The 11,022-nt window shown below is 39.8% G+C and overlaps 1 protein-coding gene across 2 annotated transcripts; it reads left to right on the top strand.

Moving 5' to 3' along the window:
* The first annotated feature begins 1,539 nt into the window (after positions 1-1,539).
* On the top strand, positions 1,540-9,588 carry LOC121947334 (large ribosomal subunit protein eL22). 2 transcript variants are annotated; one of them, XM_042492340.2, is made up of 4 exons: positions 1,540-1,658; positions 2,390-2,497; positions 3,457-3,581; positions 9,401-9,588. In XM_042492340.2, the coding sequence occupies exons 1-4, from the start codon at positions 1,647-1,649 to the stop codon at positions 9,543-9,545; spliced, it is 390 nt and encodes a 129-aa protein (XP_042348274.1). In that variant the 5' UTR covers positions 1,540-1,646; the 3' UTR covers positions 9,546-9,588. The 2 variants fall into 2 exon arrangements, with proteins under 2 accessions (XP_042348274.1, XP_042348273.1); XM_042492339.2 differs by having other exon boundaries at positions 1,550-1,658; positions 2,387-2,497.
* Positions 9,589-11,022: the final 1,434 nt, after the last annotated feature.

Raw genomic sequence — 11,022 nt, 5'->3', positions numbered from 1 at the left:
ATTTAGAAATGCTCCAAATGAACAGTAACTCCTAAAATTTTAGTACAATAAAGGTAAGACTCACGTAAATAAAACACAGCATCCATATGAAGAACAGGAACAATACACCTTCATTAATCGCTTTTCTCCTTTACCACAATAATACATGTCTCTGACAGTCCCCCCGTCTGAAAAGACACACGATGTGTTTGCCACCACTGTGAGCAGGCGGCTGGGTGGCACAGTGGCTCAGTCAGTGAAAACGTGAGGGCATTTAAATCCTGCTCAAACTGTATTTTTAATTGTTTACTGAATAATGCAGAATGAGGGCATGTCTGTAAACATAGGTATGTAGGCCTATAACAGATATGTAGTAACTAGAGATTTGGATGTCAAGGCCAGGTCAAAACAATGACAACAACAACAAAGCAGAGTATTATTTTCATTTGGCAAAACAGTACCAATCAATGTCCACTTTTGATTTATTTTAGTCACCACAGAGTCCATTTTGAAATCCATAGTTTTAGATACATTTCAACGATAAACTTTTTCTTTGAGCAAGATTATACTGGGTCTTTTATGTAATGGATTTAGATTTTTATTGTTTTTATTGTCATTTATTGTATTTTATTATCTATTTTGTGTGACTGGCATTTTTTATTTTATTTTTTTAAATTCTTTATTCAACAAACATACATACAATAGAACAAAGAACTAATCATGCAAGGGTACATGTAAGCAGTGAAAACAACAGAGTGAACGAGGGATATAAATACTGTCTCCTCAGTTCATGTGGAATTCATCAAACATAATCTTTGTCTTTACTGCCCTTTTATTTTTAAGGTCTCCTTTTGTGTTGCCATATTGTTGATGTCCGTGGTCAAAGTCTGGTTTGTAGTCTGCCCACATCTTCCAGTGGATGTGGAATTTTCCAAATATTCAAAAAAAAAAAAAAAAAGATATCTTTTTAACCGAGTTGTGAAGACTTAATTTATTTGTGACCTATTTAAGAAATTATTTTAAGTTGGTTGACATTTTCTTTTTTACAGATAACATTGTCAAATAATTTTCTGAATTAAAAAGATTTATTATTTAATTTGTATATACATTTTATATTGAATATGCTTGTTCTTCCAAATAGAATAATTCGTTTTGGGAAAATGTTTTGTTTCTCTCAGTTTACAGGACAACAGAGCTTGTTTATGAAAATAATTAATGTTAATTTTACAGCTAACCTCTCAATTCTGTAGCCACATCTCAGCAGAAGTGTAACTCCACTCATGAAATCCATACTTAGGGTAAGAATTTCAAATTTCGTCTTTTTCAAATTTGTTAATCATTTCACTTAATAAGTAACGTCATTTAAGGTTAAAAACAGAGCACTTCCAGACTGCCATTTCTTTATCTGATGTATAGAATATCTTTTCTCAAATAATGACTGTTCCTTCAAATAAATACAATAAAATCTTGTCAAGTTTTTTACATATTGCAGTAGACGTTTCCAGTGACATTTTCAGCGGACTTTCACAGTGTGGAAAGGAAAAAAAATCCCAGTCTGTTAATCAATCTCAGATTCACTGATTCAACCAAGAGATCTGTGTTCGATTGGTAAGCTACATGTGACGCTTGCGCACGACCTGCTCTTCCTTTCTGCTAGCTTCTCCGCCATGGCGCCTATTGTAAGTAAAGTCGCGTGTTAATAAACCCGACAGAATTGTATATCTTTCGTTGTGAAAGCCAGAGAAAACGAACGGGATGAGATTACAGTTTTGTTATAACAACCATCGTCCAAATTCAGAGCTGTGTTTTGGTTTTTAAAGTGTTTTTCGGAGCTCCCAGCTGGCTGAGTTTTCGGTGGCCTATGGCTGCCGCAGAGCTAACGTTAGCCTGTTAGCATGGGAAGGTAGAGACTGCAGCTCACCACGTTGGAAGTCAGCTAGCCTCTCCGGGGCTGCATGATTGGGGTTTGGCTTTACTGACGCCAACGACGATTCTTAACAGCTCTAACATTAGTGACACGGTGCAGACAATGTCAGCATGCCCCGTTTCTTGTTTTATAGCTCCTAAACCTGAATGTGGACACCGAGCTAACTGGAAATGTAACATTAGATCGAATTTTGTTTGCTATCATCGGTAACTTAAACAACGAAGTCAGTTGTTTATCGCTAACTTCCGGTCCACCAGAGCAAGGTAACATAGTTTTCTAATAATTTCCCACCAGCCTTGATTGAAAAAACCACTGTAGTTTGAGGGAAAGACAGGTGTCGTCTGTGCAGCTGAGAATCTGTCAGCGAGCTGCGCTGCTGTAAATGTGGTCATCTGTGTGCAGTATCACTGTGAAAGGATGAGTCCTGCAGGTAACGCTGAAGCTGCTGCATGCTCAGGTTCATGCTCTGTGTTCTGTTAGCAGAAGAAGCAGAACACCGGCAAAGGTGGTAAGAAGAAGAAGCAGGTCCTGAAGTTCACCCTGGACTGCACCCATCCTGTGGAAGATGGCATCATGGACGCCGCCAACTTTGTAAGTCCACCACATGTTGTCAGCGTGCAGCTGTGCGTGTGTTTTGGTCTGTGTAGCAGTAATAAGATAATAAGTTTTTATTTTTGTGTTATGCCAGACTCTGACCCATCCTTTAAGGGATGTGTCATCTTCCAGTGTTACAAATATCAGCCAAAAAATCTATAAAACAAATTAGGTTACAAATTAATATTTCGCCAATATTCTATTAAAAAAGAATTGTACAATGTAAAAAAGTTTTACAAATCTGCAGTTTATCTTAATAAAGAGCTTGTTTTCTCATCTCCCATGCTTTTGCCAGATGTTTCACATGTAAATAACCAACTTCACCAATCAACATTACTATTGTCTTTCCCCTGGTGAAAGTCAATGGTACTCTGATATGTAAACTGATGGAGACGTAACATTTGCTCATGTGAAGTCATCCGTCACAGTGAGCATTTGCCACAAACTGCTTATATGTTGGATCTCAGATCAGCGGCTGTCAGTAGTGCGTGTGTTACAGTGTTCCCATGGTCATGGAAAATCTGGAAAAGTCATGGAATTTTAAAATCTTATTTTCCAGGCTTGGCTAAGTCATGGAATTGCCAAAAAAACAAAAAGTTTTGGACGTTTGTAATGAGTTTTGATGTGTGTAATGAAATTGCTCCGTAACCTTCGGTGGATAACCTTCCACATAATGCAACACAGATTTATTTCCTGTAGCTGATGACTTAACGTAGGTCTAACATGGGTCCATGTGTGACAACATTTTGTTTACCCTCTGCTTCCTCATTCTCTCACTACGTAACTTCCAGTTAAAATTATGTTGAAACAGAATCAGATATTTTTGAAAAGTACTGAGCAGATGGTGAAGGAAAGTATCACAGGTCATTGATAAGACAGGGAGAAGTTTTGAAATGTTGTCTATGAAAACGTGTGGGAACCCTGCAGTAATGTTTCCTCAAACGCTTTGTTTCCAGGAGCAGTTTCTTCAGGAGCGCATCAAGGTGAACGGGAAAGCCGGCAACCTGGGCAACGGTGTGGTCTCCATCGAGAGGAGCAAGAGCAAGATCACCGTGTCCTCTGAGGTGCCCTTCTCCAAAAGGTAACAGTCACACCTCCACCACTGCTTGGTGGAGTTTGAGTGTCCTCATTGGTAGTTTCTCTTTTAAAATAAATAGGCAGCAGTTTTTTACGATGAAGAGCGGTAGTAGTTGAAACATGTTGGCTTTTTAATAATGTAGCAACTATTATATAGGCTGTTTAATGTCAATTAATGCAATTTTTCACATTTTTGAAGTGCCTGGACTTCCTTCCTGTTTATCCTGTTGGTTCCCGTTTTCCATCAGCAATCAACACAAGTTTTTGACTGACGTTTGATAATAGCCCACAGAGCAACCAGTCATCTCTCTGGTTTTCTAAATACCAGCTGATAAGCTGCCAGCTGGCTGCTGGCGATCAGCTGTTGCTCCCTCAAAGTAGCGCTGAAAAATGGTCTCTCTCCTGCTCTCTCTGCCAAACACCAGCAACACAACAGAGTGGCCAACACTGTTTCCCCTTAGTCTTATTTTCAGGCCCCAGTGGTACCCACTGAAAAAACTGACACGGCTCCTAGAATGATTTATCGGTATGGTTGGCTTCAGTCCGCTGCAACAGAAGATCAGCATTTGATTATTTGCGCTAATAGTTTTGTTCCCTCTGTATATTAAAAACCTGAAGCAAAATAAACAAAACAAGGAGAGGAAGTCTGAACAGGCTGTATGTTACAGAACGTGCAGAATGACCTGCTGCACTTCATCTGTTTTGACTTACAGAAAAGTTTAATCACAGCATCACTCTCCTTTCCATCTTTAGTTTTGCTTTCTGACTCAGTTGAGAAAAAAGTGAATGTATTGGGTTGCGTATTACAGTTTTTATCTTTTTGAATTGTGTCAGTGTGGTCATTTAGCTGATCTTTGGCTTTTCCCCTCTGCAGTAATTTGAATCCGCAATCCCCTATTCTGTCAGTAAGAGTAGAAACAGCAACACTGTCGACACGTGCAGACGTCCATTCATCCGAGCTTGCCATAGTTGATTCAGTAAAGCAAAACAATCTGCACAGCCTGTTTTATTTGTAATTGGGATTTGCTGTCGTTGTGTGACTTGCTTTGCAGCTTGAAGCAGCGAGTCTCTCCCTTGCGGTGGATAAATTGTTGTGAGCATCACACAACGACATGTAATGACTCAGTTCACTGTCAGAGTTTGATTCATGCTCTTTGAAAAGTGTAGAGAAGCGTCACCATTATATCATTTTATCCACAGTTAAGCAGTGTTTCCTCTAGGATTTTTTTCAGCAGCGGGGGCAGGCTCTCCGGGGAGCCGTGGCGGCGTAAACAAATGACGCTTTTTAAAGGCTGAATGTAAAAATAAAAAATAATAACAAAAATTCAACAATAAAATAATAAAAACAATAAATAATAATTCCTTGATGGGGCTGTAATCAGTGGCAAAGTTTGCACCCAGGCTCAGAACAATGGATTTTTCTAGGTTTTTGGTAGAACAGCTCTAAGGCTCTGTTGTACGGAAATTCCCCAAGAGGTGGCCCGTTGATGCTCAGCAGCATTCATGCTGCAAGGTGATCCCCCTGCAGCCTGTTTCTCAAGTCAGTCTTCACCTACGAATAGAAACAATAATTTTTAAAAAAAAAAATTTCAACCCATTTAGGGTCCCAGCCTGATAGCCTGTGTTTCCCTTTATGTTTTTCTCCTCTCCTCTCATCTCTCTCTCCTGCACCATCACTTTGCTCTCCTGCTCCTTCACTCGGCACTCCCCCTCCTGTACTCTGCTCTCCTTCACTTTGTTCCACTGCTCCTCCCTGTCTGTTACTTGTCTTATACGATTACATAAAACATTAACGTTAGATAATTTACACTCACGTCACATTTGATTACAAGTGTGAACATAATTTTTTACCTAACCATCATAATTTGAGTCAGTAAAAAGGCAATTTAAAAAAAACCAAAAAAACCCCAAAAAAAAACGACATTTGAAGGAGCGGCGGGTAGGATTTAGGAGTGGCGGGCCGCCACTCCTAAATGAGTGTAGAGGAAACACTGGTTAAGTTAGCAAAGCGCTAACCTGGAGGTATGACCTGCCCTCCTCTGTGTCTGATTGGCTGCCTAACATTCTTACCCTGAACCCAACCAGTCATCAACCTTTCCTGCTTCAGCTCCCTGACCGCAGTCAGCGAGCACAGACCTGGAGATCTGTTAACCTTCAGGGCTGAAGTAACTTCAGGGTTAACTCCCTTCCGTTTCATCCAGCAGCTGCAAAGTAAAACACAGAGCTCCACTTGGTCCTGAGAAGCCACAGCATTTATAAACCAAAAACTGTGACCCACACCTCACGTTTACTGCTAAACTCACCGCTTTTACCGCTCGGCAAAGACCCGTTTCTCTGCTCTGCTCCGTACACTCCGATGCATTCACTGACACTCTCATCAGCTGCTCGCTGCTTTCACTCCACCACTAACACCACACACACACTGCCCTGTCTCTAAAGGAGCCACTCTGATAACACAGTCTACCCAACGAAGGCTCAGAGTACCAGCCAATCAGAGGCAGTCTGTGTTTTTCCTCCTAAACTAACGTTTAGGCCTGGCAGGGGGTCTCATCGGTGTGGCAGTGCGCAGACCTGTAACATTGTAGAGGAAACGCTGCAGTATCTGCTGCCACAGCAGGCGTCAGCACGTAACATAACCGGAGGGTCTGTGGAAACATCCTGCATATTTATGAATCCTGGTATATTTTATTTTATGAAGCTAAAAATATATGCTTATTGAGGTGACGTACAGAGCACCGGAGCAGAAACACTCCACATCACTGACAGTATGATAACTACATCCGAAGCACAAGGTTCCCTCCCAGTGGTTTCTGGGACATGAGAAACACTTTGAAAACTAGTGAAGACACACGGAGCTACTGCTTTTAAAGCTCATAACACACTGCCTGTGTGAGCAGCGGCTGTGTGTCGCAGAACCTTTTATATGGTAAAAATAACTGCTGTTCAGCTGCAAATTTTTTTTTTCACGTGATGTTTTCCTGCAAAAAATAGACAGTGAAAATGGTCCTTTGAAAATTACATTGACATTATACCAACTTTTACTACAGTTTCTGTGTCTATGTCTTAATCTGTCAGACAGATTTGTCTGTTTTACTCAACCATTCCTATTTCTGTTTTCAAATAAAAGCCGTTTGACGACGTGTCTGTGGACAGAGTCCCTTCAGTTGTTGACACGAGGCTTTTTATTGTGAAATATTTGCTGATTGTAGTGTTAATACAGTGGCTTCAGATCTTCATGAATGAGTAGAGTATGTGCTTTTAATTGTGGAAATACAGTAGTTACAGCAGCAGGTAGCTCTGCTGCAGCGACGACGTCAGTGTGAACACCTCAGGTGTGCAAGCTGCAGCAATTCAGCTGTCATGCGCTCACAAATCACTGATTTGTTCACAATGTAGCATTTTTGGGAGAAATATTAGTGCGTCTTTCAGACCCATGGATAGTGAGTTGACACTGAGCATCACTGAGTTTGAATGTGGATGACACATTAATGCAGGTGTAAAAACAACAAAAACTAATGACAGCTGGCAACTTTAATGATAACATCTGCTGAAACAGTGCTCTATGCCAACCTTTTTCTTTTTTGAAGATTATTTTTGAGTTTTTTTGTCTTTATTTGATTGAGAACAGCTTAAATGTGAAAGGGCTGGAGAGAGGGGATGACATGCAGCAAAGAGGCGGAATCAAACTGGTGGCTGTTGTGGTGAGGACACAGCCTCTGTTCATGGGGCGCTCACTCTACCAGCTGAGCTGCTGGGCGTCCCTACACTAACTTTCCTCAAGGAGTACATGTGCTCCTAAATGAAAATATTGAAGAGCACTCAAAGAAAACAAGGAGCACAGCTCATTAAAGTTTATTAGTTTACTAAACCAATAATTGCATACTTATTTATACTGTGCGTGCATGTGCGTTCCTTCCTGTGTATTGTATTGGTTCTGCAGTACAGAATATAATATTTCAGTAGTACTGCTACTCATACGATACAGATTATTGATCCAGTACTTTAATGGTACTCTTATTGTTCTTCAAGAACAGAATTACCATTGCTTTAATATTTATGTATGTAAGAACAGAAGACAAATTAACAGTGAGCAACAGCCTTGCTCTGAGCAAATCGCAGATGGACTGACACAGCTGAAGTGGGGGGGTAACAGGAGATGAACTTCAAGTTAGGCGGCTGTATGTGATGCACTTTCACGAGATGTTTTGAAAGATTACTCGTGTTTTCACCCTTATGTGCACTAGTAGTTGCACTTGTGGCATCGAGCGGTGTCGGCATCAAATCATTGGAAGTAGAATCAGACTTGGAAGCGTGAGCCCTCTAGTTTAAAGAAAGGCGTTTCCTTTACTCGCACACTGTGCTCCTAAATTACTTTTCCAGTTTAGGTGCTATTGTGAGTGAATTGCTCGCACTGTAGAGCTCTGAAAATGTCACTGTATCTGCACAGAAGTAAATGAGACAGATAATATGTAAAAATAAACAAAAAAAATCAGGTGCCTCCTCAGTGCTTTTCATGTAATTTGCTAAAATCTGCCACAGCTCACAGAAAACAGCGAGAGCCGAGGAGTCTAACTGTGGTCAAACTGTTCGACGAGGCAGCGCTGATCAAGATTCTGGTTCTGTCATGTCTCTCTCACCTCACATTTCCAGAAACATGTTTCAGTGCACGGTTTAGTTGTCAAACAGACAGACGGCCACGAAACAGAACAAAACCGTGCCGCAAAAGAATAAATGCAACCAGAGTGAGTGAGACCACAAGACGGCATTGTGAGTGAGACAGGGCACAATCAATTTGGTAAATAAATCACCACTAATGCTGTGGCGTACACTTCCTTTGAAACCTGTAGTGACATTCGTCTTCTTGTACTGTGTTCGATGCTTTTCACATACACTTAAATGTTTGAAACCTGAGCTCATTGGTTTGATTTCTTTAAAAAAAAAAAAAGACTTGGCAAGAAATGTCCCACAAAGTGCAAGAAATTAGGAAAAGGTAAAAAGAAAATTACCTGAAAATTAGTTTTTTGAAAGTGAGAGAGAAAGATTAAGATAGATGAATAATAAGAAGATAAAAATGTGGAAAATGCTCATAAAACTGTACTTATACCCCCCTCATTTGTTTAACCTTTTAAATTTTTTAAAATCTCTCCTTTTTTTACCTTTTGACTTTTGACTAAATTAAAAATTAAGAAATTAAATTAAAAAACTAAATTTTTTTAAGAACTTTTTTTTTTTTTTACCACCTTCTTTAATCCCTTCTTACGGTAAATTCTCTGTCATTTTCTTGTAGCTCATAACTTGTAACTTCCTGTGTTTTTGAAAGAAATCAAGCCAGTTTGCTCAGGTTTTAAAGGGTTAATGTCTTGGTGTATATTGTGCCTCTGCCAAGTGAATATGACAGCAGCTGACTTTAGAGATGAAATGATGCTGCACCAACAGAGCAGCCTTAGTCCAAAGAGTTATTTGGGAAATCCCACTCGTCAGCAGCCCTGACACTGAATGATGTGAATGATGCGACAGTGAATGATGTGACAGTGAATGATGTGACAGTGAATGATGCGACAGTGAATGATGTGACAGTGAATGATGTGACAGTGAATGATGTGAACGATGTGACAGTGAATGATGTGAATGATACGACAGTGGATGATGTGACAGTGAATGATGCGACAGTGAATGATGTGAACGATGTGACAGTGAATGATGTGAATGATACGACAGTGGATGATGTGACAGTGAATGATGTGACAGTGAATGATGTGAATGATGCGACAGTGAATGATGCGACAGTGAATCTGACGTGCTGTTTGTGTCTCCTGTGCGCAGATACCTGAAGTATCTGACCAAGAAGTACCTGAAGAAGAACAATCTGCGTGACTGGCTGCGCGTGGTGGCCAATACCAAGGAGAGCTACGAGCTCCGCTACTTCCAGATCAACCAGGATGAAGAGGAGGAGGAGGATGAAGATTAATCAGATTTTGTACATTTGAATAAATGTTGTTTACAGTACAGAAGCGTGACTTGGGTGTCTTCTTGTCAGAGTGTCACAGGACAGACGCAGCGTGGGGTCAGCTCTTTGGTGTAGTCAGATCAGTGGGTAAAGAGTCAAAGAAACTACAGCAGGAGCACAGATCCTGCTGATCTCAGCTACTCTGCAGCTCTGCTGTGATCAGGTCATCAGTTCAGGTCCAGCATGAGAGATTTAATCTGAGAAATGTTTCAGGGGCTGAATATGATGTAACAAAACGTGTGGATAGCTTTGTCTCAATATCTGTATGCACAGATCAAAAGTCTGAGTGGTAATGTGCAATATTACCACTCAGTCTCGCTCGCTCGCTGCCCCTCTGGACTACATCAGTATTACGACAGGAGCGTCAGTGACTGTCATTATTAAACCTTTTAAAATGCCTACAAATGCAAAACTCACAATATTTTGCAAATAGAAATACACAAATATGGAGACATTTGTCTCGGAGCAATGTACAAACACATTTTTAAAAGAAAGCATTTAGTGTAAAAATGTGATAATCTGACCTGTATGATATGAATAATGTGCTGCACTTTCAATCATGTTGAAAGCACGTTTTGCAGGTTTTGTGGTTTTACAGAACAGCAGTCAGCAGTGAAGCACAGAACAACAGCTGAGGTATTTAAAACCCCGTTCATTTAACCCTTTGAAACCTGGATTATTTCAGTTTTCTTGTGATGTATTGAGATGCTTCTCACAAACAAAGCTTTGAAAACTAGACTAATAGTTTTTATTTCTTTCAAAATCATGAAAAAAGGCAATGAACAAGAAACTGGCCAAAGTTGAAAAAAACTAGCAGAAAATTTGTTTTTAAAAGAGATCTGGAAAGAGAAAATTATCCAAAAAAAGAAAAAAGGAAAAAACTGTTTTGTTTCACATACTTATCCCAAAAGTTGACCATCAACTTCCAGACTCAGAGAAAGATGAATGAAATGGCATCGCTCTGAGGTGTTTTATTTCGTTTTGGTTTATGGGAGGAGGAGGAGGCTTTTTTTTTTTTTTTTTTAAAAAAACAAACATGCTTTCCAAACCTGCAGACCTGGGGTTTGGAAGGCAGGTTTTATTTTAAAGAGTCTGGCAATTTTTCCTGTAAATTTTTTTGTGACTTTTTTGGGGGTTAGTTTTTAAAAATGACTTTTAAAGGCAGTTTGAAATGCATGTTTCTCCTAAAACATTAAAAGCGACAACATTTATCACAGCCATAAATAATAACAGAATTGTCATTGGATTTTCAAATGTCCAATGATCCTTGAACAGGTTTTATACAGGTTTGTGAAACAAATTTCCATGACTTTTCCAAAACTCAGAAGGTGTATTTGACTTTCGGGTGTGGAAATTGCTATTTGCAAATTCCATGACTTTTCCAGGTTTTTCATGACCAAATCAGCCCTGAATGATTTTTAGTAATGACTAACACGTT

This window comes from Plectropomus leopardus, chromosome 9 (assembly GCF_026936395.1).
Source record: "Plectropomus leopardus strain MGB_pleo_1.0 chromosome 9, ASM2693639v1, whole genome shotgun sequence".
In the NCBI taxonomy this organism is placed as follows: domain Eukaryota; kingdom Metazoa; phylum Chordata; class Actinopteri; order Perciformes; family Serranidae; genus Plectropomus; species Plectropomus leopardus.
Note: the sequence above shows the minus strand (reverse complement) of the source record. Positions and strands in the feature narration are given on the sequence as shown.